Source organism: Diachasma alloeum, unplaced genomic scaffold (genome assembly GCF_001412515.2).
Source record: "Diachasma alloeum isolate Michigan unplaced genomic scaffold, Dall2.0 Dall_scaffold_00336, whole genome shotgun sequence".
Lineage (NCBI taxonomy): Eukaryota > Metazoa > Arthropoda > Insecta > Hymenoptera > Braconidae > Diachasma > Diachasma alloeum.
Genome location: NW_021680475.1, coordinates 941,593 through 965,353, shown reverse-complemented (window position 1 = coordinate 965,353; position 23,761 = coordinate 941,593). Strand labels below are relative to the sequence as shown.

The 23,761-nt window shown below is 39.8% G+C and overlaps 1 protein-coding gene across 1 annotated transcript in view; it reads right to left on the bottom strand.

Moving 5' to 3' along the window:
• Positions 1-2,692: 2,692 nt before the first annotated feature.
• The window catches only part of LOC107040466 (iroquois-class homeodomain protein IRX-3), a 28,284-nt gene continuing 7,215 nt past the window's right edge, over positions 2,693-23,761 (bottom strand). The window contains exons 2-5 of the mRNA XM_015260560.2: positions 19,594-20,067; positions 16,128-16,234; positions 4,805-5,109; positions 2,693-4,706 (exon numbers count right to left, since the gene is read on the bottom strand). Of these exons, the coding sequence (XP_015116046.1) occupies positions 3,802-4,706; positions 4,805-5,109; positions 16,128-16,234; positions 19,594-20,067 (1,791 nt within the window). The 3' untranslated portion in view covers positions 2,693-3,801. The remainder of the gene's footprint in view (positions 4,707-4,804; positions 5,110-16,127; positions 16,235-19,593; positions 20,068-23,761) is intronic.

The window sequence follows — 23,761 nt, the reverse complement described above, 5'->3', positions numbered from 1 at the left end:
TTTTCAATGATAATTTGGATTTTCAAAACTATGGCGAAAATTAAGCAACAGATTGAAAATTCAGAAGAAAAGTTGCTGAATTTCCATGATTTTCAGTCATTTTCAATGTCGTATGAACCTAAGAAATCAAATTTCATTGAATATTCAAGAAAATTGAGTGATTTATCAATAACAAGATCAATGGAAATTCCATAAATTATTCGTTGTTAAAAATTTCAAGATTCTTCACTTAAAATTTCAAGAGGGATTTTCTAACAGTGCGAAGCTTTTTATGAAAAATGGAAAAACGTGAATATCCCGAAAACTTTGTATGCACAAGTGTATATGTTTTACTTGATTTTGTTAGAAAGCACCGAAACGAATGCCTGAATTTCACGCACCTTTTGTAGACATTTTTCAGACTCTAAAAAACGTCTGAATAAAATGAAAATTTGTCTGAGTTTCAAACATGAATTAAGATGTTTGGGGATCTGTTCGTCTGAAATTCAGACACATTTTCATTTTATTCAGGCGTTTTTTTGTGTCTGGAAAATGTCTACAAAAGCTGTGTGAGATTCAGACATTCGTTTTTGCTGTGAAACGATTTAAAAACGAATCCCTTTTTTTCAAAAACTAGTAAATCGATCGAGCTGAACTTGTACTCAGAGTTAGTCCTCATTAAGACCTATAGTCTGACGAAAGTTCAGATTCTTTGAAATTACTTTAGCCACTTAATTACTCAATTTTGGCGGTGGACATGCACACATAGAGACACGACCGCCAAACTTCGCATTTTTTACGTTTCCGGCCATTCTACATGATTTCCATCAAAATTATCGAATGTGAAAATCGGACGATTACAACGCTTCCATTCGGAAGCAAAAAAGAATTCAGAGCATAAAGACCGAAGACACACTGAAGATTTTTTATACCCTAATTAGCCCACATGAATCGTAAAAATTACTTTGAAATGCATTAAAAAATTATGAACGATCGTAAAAATGGGAATATTCAAGGAGAGAATGATTTTTATTGCTATTCAGTGGTAGATGGCCATTGGTTACTTTGTATATGTTCCGTATCCATTGGAACGAGTCATGACAAACCGGTGAGCGGGGCGGAGGGAGGATTGAGTAAAAAGCCGAGGAAAATGCACAAAGTTTCGCATTAAAATTGAATTAGCCAGCTCGCGTCTAACAGTGGATAAGAGCTTTCCTCGGTGGCGCTTGGATACCCGTTAATTAGTTGGCGACGTTAAAACTCAGGGCGAGTCCAGGCCTCTCGGTGGGAAGTTATACGCCGAGGTATCGAGAAGACCCCCCTACCACCCCCTTCTTGTATTTACGAGGGCAACTTTGCTCTAAGCCTTCATTCACCACCTCTTTCCCCCTCATTTCTTGCACCGGTATTTCCTCCTGCTACTCATCCCCCCACCACCCCTCCCCCATCCTTCCGTCATTCTTTCCCAAGCATCCACTGTTTTTAACTTTATCACAACTGAAGTATGATTTTACGATTCCCCCTGTTAAATATTCCATCGAGCCGTAAACCAAGCGCGTTACCATAAAAGAATCCTGTTAACGTTGAAAATTGACGAGTGCAAGGCCAATGGGGTGGTCATAATAAAACATTCTATATATTTCAGTTTCTTTGGATCTCACAGAGAGTGATCTTCGTCGAATTGAATCGTCCTCTTCTCCCAGGTTTTCATATAATTTGATGGAAACATTTCAAAGGACGAGACAATCATTCGTTCAACGTCGAATGTCCAAAGGGGCAACTGATTGAAGGCAATGCGAATGAATCGAGACTGAAAACGATCGAGAAATATCAAGGCTTCAGACTTTTTACATGGACGACCCCCGCCGTACGTGAATTGAAAGGCAAAAGGATTATGAAAGAAGGAGAGGAAGAAAGAGAGGATAATTCAGTTGTCCTCGTCCACTTCCGTCTAACCCGAAAACTCCCATCCGGTATTCAGTGGACAGTGTTGGGTATGAGCAGGAAGAACAAATGGATTTTTCCTGATATTTTTGTGAAACAATTGAGGTGAATCGAGAGGGCCCGCATAACTTGGGTCTCAGTGGCTCCACCTTTGAAGGTTTATGCCGATTCAGAATGAAGCTTGATTCATGAAGACGGGAGGGACCTCCTTGGGATCTGCGGTTCCACAGTCCCAAGGTCGTGGCGGGTGGTCCTGACTCTTGATTTCTTGTTTCCACTCTGTGCTGTGGCTGCTGGCTTGTGCTTCGCCAATGCGACAAGGAGAGAGTGAGCGAGAGAGGTGCACCCCCCCAGTAAATGCTCTCTCCGAAGTCACGTTGAAAAGCCAGAGAGAAGCCGAGAGGGAGAAAATACGGTGGACACGAGAGAGGAGTATAGATGGAGACGAACAACGAGGGGAAGGGGTGGCCCAGGCATACTCTCGTGGTCTCCAGCTCTAGCGATTGTCGATTTAAATGTTTACTAATAACCAGGCTTGTCCCACAACCACCCAGAAGTCAAGTTGCTTTGCATTTTTATAAGTACACATGGAAAGGGAACGAGGAGAAGCCACTGGGACTTATTTCCAAGAATCGACATTTCATATTCATCCCCGTCTCATCGCATTTGCGAATCTTCGCTTCCTCTGTCCCTTCTCGTGACCACTGTATTCTGCGAGCTTAGAGGTGAATTTATGGATGGGGTAGGGGGATCAATAAGTACGTCGTAATTTATCTTTCATAATGATTCGTTTATTGCGAAATTTCACGCTGGTGATTCTCTTTTGGTTGGATAACTTTTTCAATTGTTCTCACCAATGTGGCAAAATCAGGGGAGACTTTTTCATGGTTAAAACACCGGCGTTCAGGAATTTTGGACACGAATGACTAAGAGGTTTTGATGGTGATCGTGCTGACTGTCGACGTGATATGTGCGACGCGGCCTTTTTTTTTCATTTTAAACATCACTCTGTTGAAACGTAAAATCGAGAAGAGTACGATGCAACAAGACAGGCAACAGAGTCTCAATTTGAATAAATGTGCTTTTGAAGCCATAAAATCACTAATAAAGTTTGTTTGTCTTTTTACATTTGTTTTTTTGCCACTTATGCCAGCCTCGGATCAACGATCAATACCCTTGAGACCGCGTCGATCTTTTGTATTTATTTTTTACTCTTTTTTTCCATTTTTATTAAACATTGCAATAACAATAATATAAGAATCGTCGGTCAGTCCTCGTCACAAATCATCATCAATTAGCACGAATTACGATTCTGATTATATAATAATAATAATGCTGTTTTTTTTCTACTCTACATACAATACATACACTTTTGTTTTTTTTTCGTTTGTGGCTGGGCGTTGGACCAGCCCCCTGACTACTATTTACAAACGCATAAATAATAATATTAATCATCACTATATGTATATTTATAGGTTCATATACATAATATCGAATTCGTCGCTAGGGTATACGGTTTCTCCATTCTCCATTTTCGTTTCATAATTTCGGCTACAATCAGTTTTGGTTAAGGAATCCATTCTCTCATGTACTTCATTATTCGTACTCAAACGAGGATTCGATGATGAGAGAGAAAAAGGAGTTGGGTGAGGGGAGTGAGCAGGAGGGAGAGGGGGGAGGGAGGGGCAGTATCTCACATTCCTCTCTTCATTAAAATTCATTGAAACTGTACACTAATTTACAAGATATATTTGGAGTCTGTTTATTGTCAGCCACAAAAACATTTGTGCCGTGTGCCGTTGATAATATGTTTTACCCCCATTCTTTCAGAATGAATTACAATAAATTTACAGACACGACCTAACGGCTATCACGAAATCACACACGGCCAGGAGACTTGAGCTCCGACGGTGGATGACTGCCACCACTTGGATGTGGTGACTGTTGGTCCGATCTACCAGACGACGCTGTCGATGATGATGATGGCGATACACCGGATGAGGCAGTCAATATGACAGGAGGGCCGGTATTTGTACTACCGTTTATCGAGAACGGTTTTACATTACTCGTGGCAGATGACACCGAGGGTGAGGTTGTTGTGAGAATACCAGGAACACATGTGGGCGGCATAACACCCCCCAGACCACCCAGTGTCCTCGAGTAGCTCTCTAACAATGCCATATCACCAGAGCCAAGGTGAGAGGCACTGTAAAAATTTCTATAGAAATCCGGATGGGGCCTGACAAATTGCGCACCCGAGTGCATTGCAGGATGCAGTGGATGATGAGGTGGTAGTCGACTCGCCAAGGGACTGACAATCTTGCCCCCACCATTGCCACCCCCGTAAGGCGAGCCCAAACCAGTCATAGCTGGATTGGCACTCGCCTGGTCGCCGTCTTTGCTGGCCATGTCAGCTAATGACCAAATTCGAGGCTTGGTGGGTCCACTTCCTGTGGACGATGCACTCGTCGACGGTGGCAAATGACTTGTACCACTGCCAATACCACTGGGAGATGTGCTTTCAGGAGATGGATGACGAAGTAGCCGGCCGTGTGCAGCGGCCAAATACGCGGGATGCTGGAGTTGAAGTGGATGCCTAGGTTCTCGCTGATCAAACAGACACTCAGGACTGTCGGGACCACTATCAGCGCGCGATTCACTCCACTCACTCTCAGTTCTACCTGGCAAACCGCCGGATGCACCACCAGAGCCGTGTAACAAGTCTAGACGATGGGCAGGCCTCTCACCGTCCTCACTGGAACCCGTTCCCGAGTCTTTCGAGTCTGGAAATGATAAGGTTACATTCTCGTGTTATCTAGTGCCGGTGAATTAGATTAGCGACAGGTGGGAATTGATTTCAGCCGATTATACTGATACTCACCTAGTCGATCTTTCTCGTCTACACTCTTTCGCCCGCTGTCGTCATCCTCATTATTATTATCCTCGTCCTCCACCCTGTTTCTCGGCTCCCACGTCATCTTGTTCTCCTTCTTGAGTCTTCTTCTTGCATTGGCAAACCACGTTGATACCTGGGTCAGTGTCATTTTGGTGATGATAGCCAGCATAATTTTCTCCCCCTTCGTTGGATATGGATTCTTCTTGTGCTCGTTCAGCCACGCTTTCAGCGTACTCGTCGTCTCCCTTGTTGCATTTTTTCGCCTAGCGCCATTCAAATCCATTCCATAACTGCAACAAAAAGAAAATTCGAACCTCACGATAACGTCACATCGACAGAGTTCCCCTCTAGTAACATAACGAAGAAAAAAACCGTTGAAAATACGAAATATACTCTGGTGAGACAGAACAGTAAACCCGTCGGGAAACTTATCCAATCGTGGCCTCGTTACGCCCATAGCGTAAAAAAGTCCTATGAGGATCGAGGAGAGTAACTGGTATGTGCTTTTCCTCTCTAACCCAAACCCCAAGTTACTTCTACAAAGAGAAGAACAGAGGGACAGAGTAAAGCGGTGGATAGTACTTTCATCCCGACGCAGATCTCTATCTAACGGTTTAAGCTCCTTCCTTCCCTACTCTCTCTCAAGGAGGACCCACTCGTGTGCGGCTTTCAGTAGAGCGGATAGGGTACGCCAAGAGATAGAACGTCCAAGGAGAAGAGCCCCGTACCAAAACCCTCCAGGAACCCATTACTAAAAGACTAACCCTTATCAAAGATTAAACTTTGGTATAACTGCTGAATCGACGGGATCGAAATTAAATTTTCCAAGTCGACTTTGTCTCCATTCCCAAACTCTCAATCCCTATTTCTTAAATTCTCCTTCTCTTCCCATTTACTACTATTATTCGAGGAGATTTGCAGCAGTTGAAGCCTTGACACTGTCGCGAATGCTGTCATTATTGAATCCCATCTCACACCCCTGATTTTGTCAGGGTCCGCTGTGGCGTTGTCGCTGGGAGCGAGAGATGTTGGCGGATATGGGCACATGGTTCACGGTGAAAGAGAGACGGGAAATTAATAAAACTGTCAGTTTATCCCCTCTCAACCCGAGAGACACACCAGGGACCGTGGCCGGTGGGTGGAGGGCTATGGCAGATATGTACTGCATCAAGTAGAGGAAAAAAATATATATAACTTGAACCACCCTCTCATGCATGCGGGATTCAGGCAGCTGAAACGATGCGCTAAACATTTCAATTTGGCATCAGAGAGCGCTTTCATCGTGATATATATCTCTCTTTATCTGCTTCAAACTGTCGTATACATTGTATATGCGAGAGGTTTCCACGGAGTTTCAAGTGAGAAAGATGAACGAACAGACGTGATGGGTGATACGAGTGAACGAGAGTAAGTGAAGAGACACCAGTCGGGGAAATACGAGAGGGGGGGGGAGGAGGAGGAAAAAAGAAGGGGGAAAATGGAGAAAGTGCTGGAGCAGAAGGAGCGGTAGAAAGAGACGAACTGGAGCTTAATCCCCGGTATGTTTGCCAGCGGCAAATGGCGTTCTGCAGTTATTTTAAAATTCAGCCCCTGGATGAGGGATAGGTGCGAGTGAGGCTGCGAGAAAGGAGGGGGAGGGGGGCGGGGATGGACGGATTAAAAAATCAGAGTGGAAGCTTGTTTCTCATGATAACAGGCCAGTCCGTGTGGCGCTTGAGCTTCTGCTTTTCACTCGCGTCGAAGAGCTGTCAGCGGGGGCAGGCAGAAGAGTGAAAAGGGCTCCAGCGAGAGTTTTCCTCGCGACAACGATATCCGACGGTGCCTAAACACACCTGGAAAAAGGCAAATTCTCGCGTTTTCGTCTCTCCACGTACCCCCGGACTGCTGGACATTCGAGAGTTGACTCTACATAGTTTATATATACGCGTATATAGACACTAGAGTTTGAATATCGTGCAACCCTTTCCTCTCATGCGCGAACCGATCGCATCAACTGCTTGTTTCCATGGCGATTGCTAATCGGGCCGTGCTGGAGGCAACTCCCTCCGCACAACCCCTTCTGTCCACCCTCTTTTCACACCGTGGTACCCCACCTCTTCGGCGTTTGGATTCTACCGTGTGAACGACCCACGTCTCTATTCATTTAACATTCTGTTTTACTTATTTGTTGAGAGAAAAAAAACACGCTTCGGTCTCATCTGTGTATGCAGATATATTTGGACACACGTGGGGGGGCAGGTGTGCGTGTGCTTCTTTTGAGGACTCCGCCCCTTTCTGTAACCAGCTGTAAGAGGGTAAGGTAATACGTAGGGTGATACATACATTTCGACCCACCTCCCTGGGCTAAAAGCTCTTCCCCTCGCGAGTTTTAGACACGCAAAGGTGCGTAGCCATTTCTACATCAAACCGTAAGCCGCCATAATCAAACTTGTGTGTGGATTCCATAATGAACAATGTTCACGCAATCCCCCAGGTCATTTGCTTCGTGTTAATGAAATGTTGAATTTTGTAGGGCCCCTAATCCGGGTAATTAATCAGTGAAAGTATTTTAGTGGCCATTGCCTCTCAACCAGAAGATAGTCGCCATCTTTACACATTTCATCATGCACTCGAGTAATTTAATCTACCGTGAAGCCACGCCAAGCCGGATCTCCCCCAGGTGCACACTTCTCTCCTCCCATCCTATTGCAACCATTTTTATTTATTCAATCAAGTTCAAACTCGAAATTCCTCCAACACCTCATTATAAATTAATGACGAATAGTGTGGAGGGATGCTGAGAGTGCAGTTAACACGATAGGATACGTCTCGCGTAAATGCAGATACCTCATAAATCAACCTCGATATGCTGTACAGTTTGACATGGATATAAACATTTGGATTCTCGAATGAGCACTGCTATGCACTCGGTATCTTGTCATTAGAGTTGAGTTTAATGGTTGCGGGATGATCATTCTGGCTTTACATAATTCTCGAATCAGCGGTAATAAATACACGTTTTATTTATGATTTTATTATTAATGGAAATTAAATATTTAATTTCTATTAATAATAAAATCATAAATAATTTTAATTCGGTTGGAATTATTAATTCAGATGCGATAATCGATACGAAAGTATGAAAATTCAATTTTCAGGGAATTATCCCTAATATTTACTGACTCTTGACCCTAACTTGAATTGCCCCTACACGGAGAGAAATTTTTTAGAAAAATTCTAGTGCTAGCATGCGAAAAGAGTCGCAAAGTGACGGCCAGAAAAAAAAACTAGTGCCGGTACTAGGAATTTTATTGGGGAAAACGTGAATTTTCCCCCCTATTAAATTATTACTACGGGGAATTAATCCCAAGAAATTTTACCAGAAATACCAAGAAATTTTACCTTGACAGCACTAGAATTTTTCACAGCCGATGGATTGTGATTTTTTCCAGTACTCGTACTAGGATTTTTCTAGAAAATTTCTCTCCGTGTAGAAAGAGGGAATTTCTCAGTTATGATGCCACGAGACTTTCGCAATTATTGAGTATTACCCGCGCTGAGAAAAATTTTCTAGAAAAATTAATGTGCTACATTGAGAGAAAAATGTCCGAATATGTAGACCATATTTACTTGAGGGACGTAAATTATTTTCAATGGCTTAAGTCTCAGAATGTTTGCGCTTCACGGAACTCGAATATATTCTTATCTATCACTATCGCTCCGCGGCACAACATGAATGTATAATGTACATATCGAAACATTGAAAGTGCATTAAAAAATCATGAAAACAATAAATACTTGAAGACTGATGATTCGGCTATGCCATTTCAGTGAGTTCATTTGCTACAAAATGATATTTACGTGCAAGAATATGTTAAAGTATGACCTTTCTCGGGCTACGTGAATTGAATTGCCTGGGAGAATTAAGGGATTGATGAAAAATTACTTGTCTCAAGTAAATATGTTTCAAATAAATTTGTTTTCTCAGTGAAGCACCATAAACGCGCCACAATTTGCACGCTTGTGCCGTTTTTATTGTGTAGCACCAGGGGAGTTTGAATCGACTTCAAAGTTGCAATCCTGCAAAATTTACATGCAACAGGCGATTGTATTTATGAAAATTTCTGACAGGTTATAGATAACTTTCATGAATGGAAATTCTCATTCTTCGAGTGGACTACAGACACGTGATAAGATATTCAGAATCAGTTTTTAATTCCTTAGGTAATTTGACTGTAATATTATGAAATTAAGACTAAATTTTTTTTTATTGGTTTAAGACTAAATTTTATTCGACCTGTTTTCGCGGGGAATTTAGCGTAAATCATTAAGGACACTGCAAAATCGAGTCCCGATTTATTATAGTTTTCGATTTTTTTGCTTCTTCACTGCTTTCGAAACTTCTGTAAGGTTTCTCAGCTGAAGTCATTGGTCACTTATATTTTGTATCGCTTATATCACTTATATTTTACACATCGAAAAATTCACGTGATATTCTCTCAAGAGAATGCCGCAAGCTTCTGTTTCTTGTTTGTAATAGGTATATCAAATATAAGTGATATATGAAGAAGGAAATTACACGGAGTATTTATCCCATCACCCTTCCGATCAATAAAATTGCGGTGTTCGACGTCCTGTGGTCCAATTAAAAGAGAATTATGCCGACAATTCTTCCCATCCAAATTCCAGCCAATAGAATTGCTCTACACGGAGAGAAATGTTCAGTAAAAATTACGGAACTCACAGTTCGCTCACCGATTATGGAATCGATTCGGAAAATTTGAGTGACGGTATCGTAATTTTTCCCAGGCGATTCAGATAAAAATTACGGAATGCTTTGGAAAAATTCCGTGACAGTTCCGTAAAATTTCCTACAACCATATTTTGCTTCGGAATTACGGAAAAGATACGTAATTTTTATTGAATATTTCTCTTCGTGTATTCGATTGTCATTTTACATCGTCATCACGGTGTGCAGCTGATAATTTTTGTTAATTCCATTAGTAATTTTTCATGATGATATCCTTGACTTCCGGCTGTATAATAAACTTCCCTGTAAATAAACGAATGCGTCAAGTTTCGCAGAAAAAATCCCTCTCGCAAGCGCTTTTCTAACCGAATTTTTAACGCAAATTTTTTAACCTGCGAAGCTTGACATATTCATTCGTATGCAACCAAGTTATCAAGAAATACCCGACAATTTTGAAGCCCTCAGGGTATTATAACGGCAAATTACTGGTATTAATATTGTTAAGCGGCGAGTAAAAGTGTGTTCTAGAAATTTTTGTTGGAAATCAAGGAAAAATATGAGGCAAAAAGCAAATTTTTAAATGTAAAAGTACGATAAAAACTTCCTACCCAGGGGTTGTCATTTATTTCGTCCAAAATTCTTTTAATAAAGTTATTTATCATTCAATGGGCCTATACTTCACAATATTTTCATTAACTTATTAAGATACTCAGTTCAGTAAATTTTACTTCACGTTTATCATAATTTTTCTTTGATTTTTATTTCCGCAGATGCATTGCATTTTGTAAACTCGCAACTTTATAAGTTTTCCTCCATAACACATTTCCCTTATTATCTAGTTTTCTGTAAAACCCGAAGTTACGAAACCCTTAACCATCGCGAATGCTCTATCCCAAATTTCACGTGACACTTCGCCGTAGTATAATTTAATTTCGTTCGAAGTGAGAAATAATGCAGATAATGAACAGTGGAAACCCGTCACTCCACTGATAATTAACTCTTCTGATATTTCTCATTGAGAAACGCTCGAATAATTTTGAAATATCTCCGGATTCAAATATTAAACTAACGAGGACAGCCGTGCATTTCGTGTGACAATGTCAAGGGATTGGATCGACGCAGACGTTTCTCGCCTCTCGGATGATGTACGGCCATTTAATGACCCGGTCACGGTATGGGTGGTGATGCTTTTTGCTCCAGCTGAACCGTTCCACGCACCGAGGCCCCCCTAGGCTCAACGCCGAGACAACTTTGGGATGCAGATGACAGGCCTGCCGAACGCGTATCATTAGTCGCCTAATGACCCAATGGATATGAGAAACACAGTTCCAACAGTACAACCCACGAGGCAAATCACCGGCCCAGCAAAATAATTCATCTCGTTAGTCCTGTGGATTTAATTGATATTCAGCTGGCGTTGAGATGTCGCGTTGTGCGTACAAGTACACGGTAACCTCATATCGAAACAATGTGCACGTGCCCCCTCCTGCGATTGGCTTGATCAGTTTTGTTCACTCGTCTTTTCTTATTGTCTACCCTATATGTCCCCGGAAGCAGGGCCAATCCGGCGGAAAGACAAAGCCGTTGACCCGCCACGATCCCAACGACCTCGCGTCCCGTACACATGCCAACGTTGCATTATTACCTCCATTTCTTTTCAATTTTTACACGGAGAAAATAAACGTTACCAAAGTTTGGTAAGTACTACTATTGACATGGTAATGGCTACCACGGAATATAGTAATGGTTACTATGCGACATAGTCAGCTCCTCAAAGGTAATACACTATTCAAAAATTACTTTTGAAATTTCAAGTGAAAAAGCTGGAAATTTTTAATAACGACAAAGTTACATGAAATTTCTGATTATTTCTTCCTTGACGGGTCAGTTATTTTCTTGAATATTCAAATAATTCTCCATTTTCAGGTCTATACGGCACTGAAAAACCTTGAAAATTTTGAAAATTCAGTCAACAACTTTTCTGAATTCTCAATCTAGTGAAAATGGAATTGTATGTGATGTTCAATTTCCACGATGAGTTTCGGAATTCAAGCTTTCATTGAAACATCAATGATTGTTTAAAATCAAAAAGTTTAGTGAATGCTTTCATTTGAAATTGAATTCAACCTCACAACATCCAAAATTCAGATGGCGCTGTGACTGAATTTTCAAGAAATTTAGGTCCTACGCTGTTAAACATTTCCATCTGAATTTTCTGTGCCAAACCCTGGAAATTTTTATTGTGTTTAATTTTCACTGAAATTTCAGGAAATATTCCCATTGAAAAATCAAATATTCCATTGATTTTCTGTCCGAATGATTTGAAAATCAGTAAAATACTCGATTTTTCAGTTAAATTATTTCGTGAAAATTTAGAAAAATCAGGAAAATTCAAGGAAAAATTGAAAATTTTCTTTCGGAATTTTCTATTCATGTTCCATTAGAAATTCAATCAAATTGTGAAATTTCCATGTCACTTGCACAGAAAGCTCATGAATTTCGTTGAATTCTACGTAAAACTTGAAATTTCATAACCATTTTTCCCCTAAACCCGATTCAATGTCACTCTCATGAGAATTACTATAATTTTTCCCATGAAATTTCAAAAAATTTCTAACAGTGTATGGACATAGCAATGATTACTATGTTACATAGCAAGTTCTACTATGAGTTTTAAAAGCCGCGGGCTATTGAAGTGAGATTTTTCACATTGAAGGTCGATTATAGATGTCTGAACACGAACAATTAGTGCAAAGAAATTAATTGTTCATTTTTAGTTTGCCCCGCAGAAGCTTAAAATATGTAAAATAGTCCAGAACCTCCAATTTTTGAGCTACAGAGGTTTTTTTTTCGAAATTTATTAAAAAATGGGTACAATAACAATTACGAGGTAGTTTTTTTGAATTTGACTCCTCTACAATTTTACTATAAAATATAGTAAGCATTACCATGTCACATGGTAAGCATACCGTGGGACATAGCATTCTCCCCCATGGTCATGATGATTTTTACTATTTAATTCTCTCCGTGTACAACTTCTCCCTGCTTCGTTAGTTTTTACCTTCCTCAAGTGGGTTTTAATCAATGAATTTGCCAAGCACTTATGTTGTAAACGATCATGAATTTACGTAACGAGTTCGTCGATCGCACACGCTAAATTCCGGATTATGTAGCAGGTATTTTTGCAAAAAAAAGAGAAGTTGAAAAAAAGAGGGAAAAAACGGAAACATGAGGGAATACATTATGATAATTCCAACTTGGAACCAGTGCACGTAATCGTTAACGCCGTGTTCTCAATTTGCAAAATTCGCTTTAGTGTAGAACAATGGGCAACATTTTCTCCTAGATTTTTTTCCCTTTTTTTCAACTCTTTACTCTGGTTAATTTATTTCTATGAGTCACTAACTCATTTGAGTTCTCATGAAATAAGTACATAACAATGATACCACTGATTAGCAATGATTATTTAACTCGGTTACACGTGATGAGTGATAAACATTCATGAAGTTTAATTTTTCGAGGTTTTAATGGGTTCCATCGTTATCGCAGAAATAAATTTAGTTAATTCGTTGGTGAACCATTTACTATCCATTAAATTGACGATTTTTGTTTGCGTAATTTTTGGAAGATGACAAACGGCTTACTAATTTGAATAAAATCGATAAATTAACAACAAGGAAGGTGAGTATTAGAAATTGAATAATTCCGACGGCGGAAAGAAGTTTGAGATAGTCAATTCAAATTCATTGTTGAAACATTTAGTGTCAATAAAATTTAGTATTCTCGTTGTCGTAATTTTCCCAAGATGACAAACGTCCTTTTCAATTCGAATAAAATACATAAATTGAGAATAAGGAAGGTGAAGTATACTGTTCGGGAGAAATGGTAATTTCATGGCCAGTTTAGTAGTAACTTTCAAGAGAGCCATATTTAATTGATTTTTGGGGAAAAAAATAGTGAAATTTAAAATTTTACAGGAAATTCAAGTTTGTTGTAAGCAGAAGAAAGAAGAGAATTTTTATACTTGAATTTTGTATTAATTGACAATTCATTCAATAGCGAAGCGGTACAGCGGTTGAAGTCGATTTTGACTATTGGTCAATTATCAATGAATATCTCGAAATCTAAGGGAAATGGAAAAATTTTGCTCACAATCTTTTTTGTAGGCCTCAATTTGCCTTGCAATAAAGGTTATTTTGAAAATTTCGTTATCTCTCTTGGATTCGGAGATATTCCTCAAAAACTAAACCGCTTCCAACGACTAAGTCGAGGAGTCGAACTGAAATTGCTACTGCATTCTTTTTATTTCATTTATTTATTTCTGCATTATAATACGTGGTATTATTTATGCTGAGGCGTGCCTGCTACAAAAACAACAAAATAGTAATGACAATAGTAAAATAAAGCAAATGGACGAAGCGAGTCAAGCGATTTAACGAAATTAGAAACAAGAAAGTTTAGAGTTCAAAACTAACCCAACAGTATGTTTTAATATTGGCTAGACAAGTCTGAAACAATTGGAAATATCAGTCATAACTAATAAATTTCAAACTTGGATCTCAGGCCCGGTGGCCTGGTGTAGTGGTTAAGGCCGTTGCCTCACAACGGATAGGTTCCAGGTTCGATTCCTGGCCGGGTAAAATGGTGAGATCTAACCATTTTTAAAGTCTTGATCAATCGCCATATAGTCTCATCAGACTCGAAGCGATATAAAATAAGCATAAAAAAAAAAACTTGGATCTCAGAACTTAAATTAATATATCGATCATTAATTTCCAATGCTCGCAATCGCGGACATTTGCTCACGTGAATTTTGCTGAGTCCTATGAATTTCCATGGATAATTGAACCAAAGTTTATATAGTTTATAGTTCCCAATGATTGTTCCATCAAATCGCGAATTTTTAGTGACGCAATTCTTTGGAATTTCACGTGAACTATCACTCAATAAGAATTTCCAAGAAGTGTATCGGCAATTTCAGCCAAAATTTTTTAACAGCGTACGCTAACTGAATTTTCATTCCGTTGAAAATTGAGAAATACATTTACTTATATTTTCGTTATCTCTATTAATTTTCATGGAATAATTAAACTGAAATTTACGGTTTCAAATTATTGTTTTCACAGAATTGTGAATTTTCGATGAGGAAACTCCATGAAATTGTAATGAAACTGTCATTTGACGACAATTGCCAACAAAACGCTGAACTTCTAATTAATTAGAAATAAAACATTTTTTTAAATTTAATTTCCCTCATTTTCATAAATTTGCATAGAATAATTAAGCCGAATCCCATCCAATCGTGAATTTTCAATTGCAAAATTTCTCGAAGATTCCCTAAAACTGTCACTAGATAAAAAATTCCAAAAAATGTATCAGAATTTTCAGGCAAAAATATTTAACACTGTATCATAAATCAACGAGCAGAAGAATTAAATACAGCGGAAAAATATTTAAAATATTTCCGGATCCTGATGATGTGTCTTTGGCTCACGTATTGTCTCGAAGTAGTTCGGAGTCACGTTCACGGTATAAGTAATATTGGCACATGCTCACCCCCCGAGTAAGGTAATGCGCGCGTGGGTTGAACATCATCAAGTGGACTTGTAGCAACAACACCTTGATGGAAAATCCAACGGATTGGATAACACCGGGATGGTTGAAGAATGAGAAAGAGAGAAACATTGTGAGCAGAAATGTGACGCACTTCCGGTGTTTGCTGCTTCGTATGCAAGGAAACGATCGGGTACTACAGCTTGCTTAGCATCCATTCGGTCTAGTCGACTGCCGCACTGATCTTTCCCTCTGACCTCCCCCCCTGTCCCACCTACCGCCGGAACTGCGCCAACTCCATAAAGGACTCTCCCCCCCCCCCNCCTCGCAGAAACAACAAGTTTCCTCATCACTCGAAACTCCTCATTCCTCAATAGTTTCACTTGAAAACCCGGAGAATTAACTCTACATCCGTCATCTCACCACCAAATTGATTTATCACAATCGCGACCTCTCTCAAACAGTTTATCCTCCTCATAACACGCATTGAGATACAATTATTGCGAGAGACATCGCTGGATAGCATGAAAAAGTGTCAGCATCTTGGCACACTCGGGTCAAGTGACGACTAATTTATTACAATGTTTATGTGTTACTCGTCAATTCTTATCACGCGATATCCCTCATTCCCCGGACCAATAATATTCATCCAATAATTTCGAACATGCCGAGTGTAGGATTTTTCGGTCCACACAAATGATCAAAAATGCTGATAAATATTGTCACAAGAGAAGGCAGTGCGAGGCGACGGATGATTTTGACCCTTGCCCCCACCTCCCTGACGCGGCAGATACGCGGGAAGACATTTTCGATAAGATTCTAGGCGTACTCAGTTGTCGATTGATCGTTGCAAGACTTCTAGGAAGTGACAAGTTGGAATCAAACACTGGTATTGGAGTTATGGTTGATAAAATCCGTGTCGAATGACAGATGACTACTTTGTTACTTTTGATTAGTCTACACCATTAATATACAGAACGATAACAACATTAACTCGTATGTAATTGAATATACATCTGTACTCACCCATTGAAGGGATAGCTGGCGAAGGCAGGGTCGTAGGCATGATAAACAGAGGGATATGGCCATGCTGCTCCGGCCCCTAGGTTCTCCTTGAGATCAAGGCCAGCGCCCTAAAACCCCAGAAGGAAAAAAAAACACATTAGAAGATAATTTTCGTCACTCTTCCGTCACAACTCTGTCAGTTGCCCTATCGATGGATAAATTTATCTCGTGGGAACGTCGTGTTACCCTATGTGGTCTTCAACCCGATGAGCGATGAGGCACAAATTCTCTCGAATCCCCCCCCCCCTCCTTTCCCTCTGTTTTCTTATTCTACCCCTGAAAGGATTGCTGTCTTCAGAGCTGGTTAAATGTATGAAGCATGGCGGATTGCCGTGAGGATCCAAAGTAAATCAGTGTTTACACGCTTGCTATTTATCCGCGTGAAAAGCACCACCTGGTCTCGAAGTTTCGTAACCTAGACTGATCGATCATCGCTCTCGGTATACGTCATCGGAGTGGATTTTCCCTCGAATGTGGATGCATTGATTGTTATGAATGCGTTTCAAGCGGAAATGAACAATTCGCAGAAACTTCTTCGATGTGTATTACAAGCAATACTATCGATAAGACTAAAGAGAAAAGAGTATACAGAGAGAAAATGAAATGGTAAACATTGATTTCGAAATCTGCACATAGTAAACTTTACCAAAGTTTAGTCAGTATTACTATGGCCATGGGAGTGGCTATCATGGAACGGTGTGATGGTTACTATGGGGCATGGTAACCACCTCAATGGTAGTATAGGTTCTATGGGCATAGGAATAATTATATTAACATAGTACAGTTTAATGTATTACATAGCAAGGACTACTACGTAACATAGTAATTATAACAGACATAGTAACACATGAAACTAAAAAAACTCATGAAACTCTGTTCAGGTGATTATTACATAATGACAGTGTTTAATATGTAATATACTAAACTGCACTATGTAATATAGTAAACTGTACTATGTTACATAGTAGTGCTCACTATGTTACATGGTAAAGCTTCCGATGGTTGATATGGGGCATGGTAAGTACCTCAATGGTAACAGCTTCTATGGGCATAGGAATAATTACTGTTACGTAGTAGTGTTTACTATGTGATATAGTAAACTGTACCATGTTACATAGTAGCACTCCCTATGTTGCACGGTAAAGATTCCTATGTGAAGATATCCGAATATAACACATCAAAATGAACGAGAAATAAGGAATAATTTCCAACTAATAAATACTTCATTAGCTAGAAATGAGATAATTCTTTGCATGACGAAGAGGAAAAATTTATTAATAATCCATTATTGGAATCAAACAACATGTTGATTTCATTCTAATTGAGGATCTACGTCTTATAAATGCACTTAAAATAGCACTTACACTGACAGAGAAAATGAGTTTTGACAAAGATGATTTCCTTGATACAAGAAAATATTCTCTCGTCAATTTCTTGAATACTGAAACCTGGTAAATAATTTTGTCTTCACACTGAGAGAAAGAAGTCTTTCAACAGTAATTAAAGTTCTGACAAAAAAAAATTCTAGAAATAACGCAAACTAAATAGATTTATGGGAAGGACATCATTTCTAGTCGTGAGAACGCTTAAAAATTCTCTCGGGACAAGAAAATCTCATCCTGTTTGAAAAATTTTTTCTTTCACCCTAAAATCAAAATTATTTAGCAGGAGATTTCACGCTTTTTAAAATTGACAAGAAAATATTGTCTTGTATCAACTAAACCTTCTTTGTCAAAAGTAGTTTTTCTCTCATTGTGAAGTAATGAATGCACGGAAGGGGGCCCACTTTGTCGCTTCTAATTTCCGAGAATTTCCCGTTTTCACTTTCGTATCTCCCATTTAAACCGATGTGAAATGATTTTTTGATGAGGTTTATGCTCACTTGATATTGGTATGACAAATTCCTGAAATTCAGAGATTTTTACGGAAATTTGTTACTTTTATTCGCGATGAGAGTGCTGGAAGCCGTATTTTGTGTTTGAACGAAAATATCAGTGGAACATTGTGAGCATTACCATGAGAAATGTAAGCATTACCACAGCACATGCAACATAGCAGAGCATTCCATGGGCCACTGTCTTATTTACTAAGTGACATAGTAAGCATTACTATGCATCGTCGCCGCCAGGAAAGAAAGATCTTGGATCTGAGTGGTGGGGGACGTTGAGTCGGAGCTAATTTCGAGAGAGTGGGGGATATCCAGCTACGACCGTTCATTTTGGCGAGGAATATACACACGGAGAGACATAAGCAGTAAAAATTACGGAACAATTCACGTAATCCGCAAGAGGGAATCGTTTTCCGGCAATTTTTATAGGAATGGAAGAGAAGAAATCTGAAATGTTCAGTGAATTTTCAAGTTCATCACCGAACAAAGTACGAAATTGTCACGTAATTTTTCCCGAAGAAGTAAAATCTTACAGAAACTTGTCGAATTATTGTGCCTCCAAACGTTCCACAATTTTTATGAAGCTGGTGCGTTATTTCTACGTTCCGTTCCATAAAATTTCTCAATCGTTGGGGAAAAATTACGGAACGACTTGGTGATTACGGTGACTCATCAGACGGCTGGTTAATTTTTACTGAACAAATCGTAGAATTTACGTGGCGATTCGTACAATTTCAGTTCCGACTCACACTTTTTATTGAATTTTACTTCACTCGCGGATTCCGTTTCGAAACGTAATTTTTACTTTTTTTTTCTGGTAATTTTCATTGAATTTTTCTCTCCATGCAGTCAACTGATAGTATATTTCATCATTAGGCCGAAAAAAAATTTCTGGGGAATATGAGCAATTATATGAGGTAGAAAAATTTTTTGAGGCCGTGTGATGAACAATATTTTGGACGCTATGCGTCCATGAATCACTGCCTACAGCTGTTATGACAAAAAAAAACCTTTTACTATGTGGTCATAGTATTCCCTCCTATGGCAATACTAATTTTTACCATCTTATTCTCTCCCCGTAATAGAAAAAAGAAACGGCATAAGACCCAACAATTCGATAAGAGATAATTAACCAGTGTTATGCATAATGGCTGAGTTATTATTCTGGAAACCTCTGAACCACGGAATGACCGGTCTCCATTGTCTTTCAAAAGTCATTAGGCCTGAATCTTTAATCGATTAGTAAACAAGTCCCCATACCACACACAACATGCGCCTCATTTCAATGAATTTCAAATTCCCTCCACCGAAATGAAACAAAAAAAAACCCTAATTTGAATTCTGTCGTTACTGAATTATCTCTTGTTACAAAATTCGATGACATGTATCATTGAATAACAGGGTTAAATTGGAATGTGTCACGTGTACAATACACGATGTCAGTGAGTGTCTCAGCGTCTATCGATTATCGAAGCACTATTGCACATCTGTTTTTCCTGCTGTAACCCTCATGAAAACCGTGTAAAACCAAGTGCTTACCGTGGGCGTATAAAAAGGTGACTGTTCAGCGCCAAATGTTGGAAGATATGCCATTCCCTCGGCTGCCGCTGCTGCAGCTGCATAAGGAGCACTGTACATTGACAATGCAGCTGGTGCAATACCACCGAGACGCTGATAACCACTGAGTAACGACTGCTCATACTGACACGAGCATATTGTTTGACCCGTTATTGGATCATTGAACAGTGGTCTACCAGTATCACAGCATCTTGTCCCTGGTCCTGGCCCACCACTGGCACTTGATGGCGGTGGATGTGGCTGGGATGGACTTACCGAGGTCGTTGGACTTCCTGGTGGCCTAACAACTGCACTAGTTACAGCCATTCTTGTACTTGGTATTGGCGTTGTCAGGGAATGATTACCACTTGCTGCTGCCGCCGCCGCTATGCTCAGTATTGGCACAGTGGGTGACGGTGAGGATGAAACGAGTGCGGCGCTTACTGTCACAGGACACTAAAAATCAACAGAAAAAAAACAACAACAATGAAAATTCAATTCGAATGATGTATTTGAATTTAAAATCACCGATCAGATGGATTCAGCAATTAAAGACTCCTAAACAAAAGAATAATTCTCGTTGGAAGATTATTCGATGGAGATAAAGGATGTGGCGGAGGGTGGAGGAGGGAGAGAGGTCTTGAGATTGGAATCTCATCGGTGGAACGCCAAAAAGGCCAGCTGGCTACTCTTTTACAGTATTAAAAGGAGCTCCAGCCGCTGAGGGAATAGTATCCTCAAGCCCCCGTTGCAATAGACAGCGCCAGAACGTCTACTTCCCAGGGAAATAAAAGTGATGCCGATGGGTAACGCTTTGGGGTCCTCATTAATTCCATATCAAACACCATGGCTAAATAGATTAGTGGCTCGAGTGCCCCTCCTGTTTGGGACCTAAACAAACGCGCCCATAGAGAGGTGTCTACACTGCCCCTCTTTTATTTTTCATTCTCTCTCCTTTTTTTCACCCATCCCCTCCCTCCTTTCATTCAAAAACCAGTCGTTTTGTTTTCCTCCTCTACCCATCCATATCCCTCCATTTTAGCGTATTATATGCGTACCAACGATTCAAACATATTGTCATCCCCTCACGTTTCATTGTTAATCTCACCATTTCAATACTGTTTTCGCCGCAATTCGAGTCACGTTAATGCGCGTGTCGTTCACTGAAAATTTTCGAGGGCCAACTGTCAGCCACCCCTCTCCACCCAAACAGTCACTATTATCATATTATTCAGAATACCACAATACGTGGGTAAACGCCTAGATAAACGTGTAAACTCGCGCACTAGCATAACTGCAGTATCACGCCCGTTGAGTGAGCGAAATTTCCGTCTAAATTCAAGTGAGGGAAGGGGTAAAGGGGTGGCTCTAAATTCTTCTCCTATTCTCGTCTATGTATGTAGCGATCACTCATACACGTGTAAAACTCACCCGTACCGGGGTTGCATCGGGTTGGTATATCGTTGGTAACTATCGTGATACAGCCTCGCGCATGCTCGCATAAGACAACCCGTCCACACGAGCGAGCACGGGGCTTGTATGATTATCGTTGGCGCCTTGTTGCGTGGTTTCACCCAACACCCAATGTATTTGTCCATTCTCTGGTACCCAATACATTGTCACAACGAAATATTGTCACCAGAACAGTGGTACTCATTCGCATTTTCCCTGGAGTGGTCATGAAGAAAAAAAGTCTCTACACAGGGGTAGAATGATTCAGTTATTCCAAACGAGATTCATCAGTTATTAACGAATGGCAGAATTGAATATGACCAAATAAATATTCGTTAATAGCTAATGAATGGTTCACTTGAACTGTGAATGTCGAGTCAAACAAGTCTCCTCAAATATGGATTAGTTAACTACTAACGATGAACATCCCATGCGGAATAAATTATATTCTGAAAAATATGTAAAAAAAAATATCTTAAATTGGCCCAATTTATATAACATAATTATATAAAATATGTTTCATATTTTTTTAAAAATATATTCTTCATAAATTTGACAAATGTATGGAATTGGCCCATATTATACATTTTTTTATATATTTTTTGATGGGGCATATGGTGAGACCGAAATGACCCTAGCCTCCAACCAAGTGTATTTGTTAAGAATAACGAATTTTTTCTATCAGTGCACTGAAAAAAAATTCTAATATCTGGAACATATTTACCTGAGACAAGTAATTTTTGGTCAATTGCTTAGTTCTTCCAGGCAACTTGAATCACGCGACCCGAGAAAGGTCTCGTGCTTTAAAATATTCTTGTACTCAAGTCTGATTTTGTCGCAAGTGATCTCACTCGAACCGCGTAAAATGATCGTCAATCTTCATGTATTTATTGTTTTCTCTATTTTTTTATGTACCTCTAATGTTTCGATATGTAATATATTCATGATGTAACGTGGAACGATAGTGATAAATGAGAATTTATTAAAGTTTATCCGTGAAGCGCAAACATTCTGAGATTTAAGCTACTGGAAATAGTTTACTTCTTTCAAGAATGTAGTTAACTAAATTTTCCTGATTCCATAAGTTACCATTGAATAATTGAATAATTAGTTTCTATTGATTTTCCCACAGAATTATGAATTTTCAATCACAAAAGTCTTTGGAATTAAGGATGGGGTTCTGTAATTCGTGACGACTTGTGACGGAGGAGAGTCCCTAGGTTGTGATGTCACACCATAATTAACGAAGATCGTCAGAAAAGATGAAAATGTCAATTCAAGAATCCCCAGGGTCTTATTTTGAAAACCAAAAAGTACTGAATTCAAGAACCAAAAGTGCACAGAGAGAAATTCTGTATAAAAATTCTCGTGATGAAACTGGAAAAAATCCCAATTCACCAGTTACGAAAAATTTGAAGTAAAATTCATACGGTTTTCTGATAAAATTTCATATAAGGGAAAAAATTCATGTGCTACTCAATAAAATGTCCACTGCCGGCGCTGGAATTTTTCCCCGACCGTCACTTTGCGCCCTTTTTCCCGTGTTAGCGCTAGAATTTTTCTTCGTGTGGCTCAAAATGACAGAAAATGTGCCTGAATTCAACTATAATGGATACTAGATTTCAGTAAAAATTTTAGGAACTGGAAATTTATCTTCTGAGTCTCATAGAAAATCCTCTTAAGGGATAACAAAAGGCCACCGTTTCTTCGAAATTTTCCAACAAATTTCCTGGTCAAACTTATTAATATTTTTCAAACCCACAGCACACTGATCTTCATTCTCGTTTTCTGACGATTAATGTGCTTTGATTTGTAAAAATATCGGTAACTTTTGGCATGAAATTTGTTAAAAAATTTTGATAATTCGCGGCATTCTGTTACCCCTTAAAATGAATAACTGAGCAAGTGACAATTTCACAGAAATCCATGACTCTTCAGTCTCCAGATTTCCGTACTACAGAGTACTGGAACCTAGAAATTTTCACCACAAACTAGAAACGTTTTCCTGTACATCCTCCGCAGATTAATCTTTAGTGGGGAAAAAACCCGACAAATGTCCTTCCTGAAGGATTCGGGAGGGCCCGCGAAAGCAGGTGAAGTGGCTCTTTTCGAGCGGTTTCTGCGTGAATACCTCTCATCGAGTGGCCCCCGCGCGGTACGAGGGTTAAACGACGAAGCGTGTTGCGAGTGACCCGTAGGCCATAATTCAAGGTAGCCCCCTCTGCCCACTGGCGCAAGGAGGACAGGCAGCCCTGGTCGGGGGCTCTCTGAGTTACACCTCGCGATCCCATCGTTTGTGGCTCTCGTCGTCGTTAGGTTTTTAAACGGCCACGGCACTCTGTTCCACCCTCCCTCTTTTCTCACTCCTCACCCAACTGCATCTCTCACTCGTTGGGCTTGTATTCCCTTTTGCCAATGTTGTTCTTCTCTCACCTCTTCTCCTGTATGGCAAGAAGCACCACCGAATGTATATATATAGTATTAAAGAAGAAGCTGGGGAGAGGCGAAAGAAAAAGCGGACAGTTCACGCTGCCGTCTACAAGATACCAGGTACAGATGGTAGCCGCCGATTGAACGTGCGCCGTGATCGTTATTTCTTTGAGACTTCTCTACACAAACGCATAGGGAGCTTCAGCCACTACACAGGTGCACACTTGTGTGAGTTTCATTTCGAATTGTCAAGCTGGTTGGGTGGGGG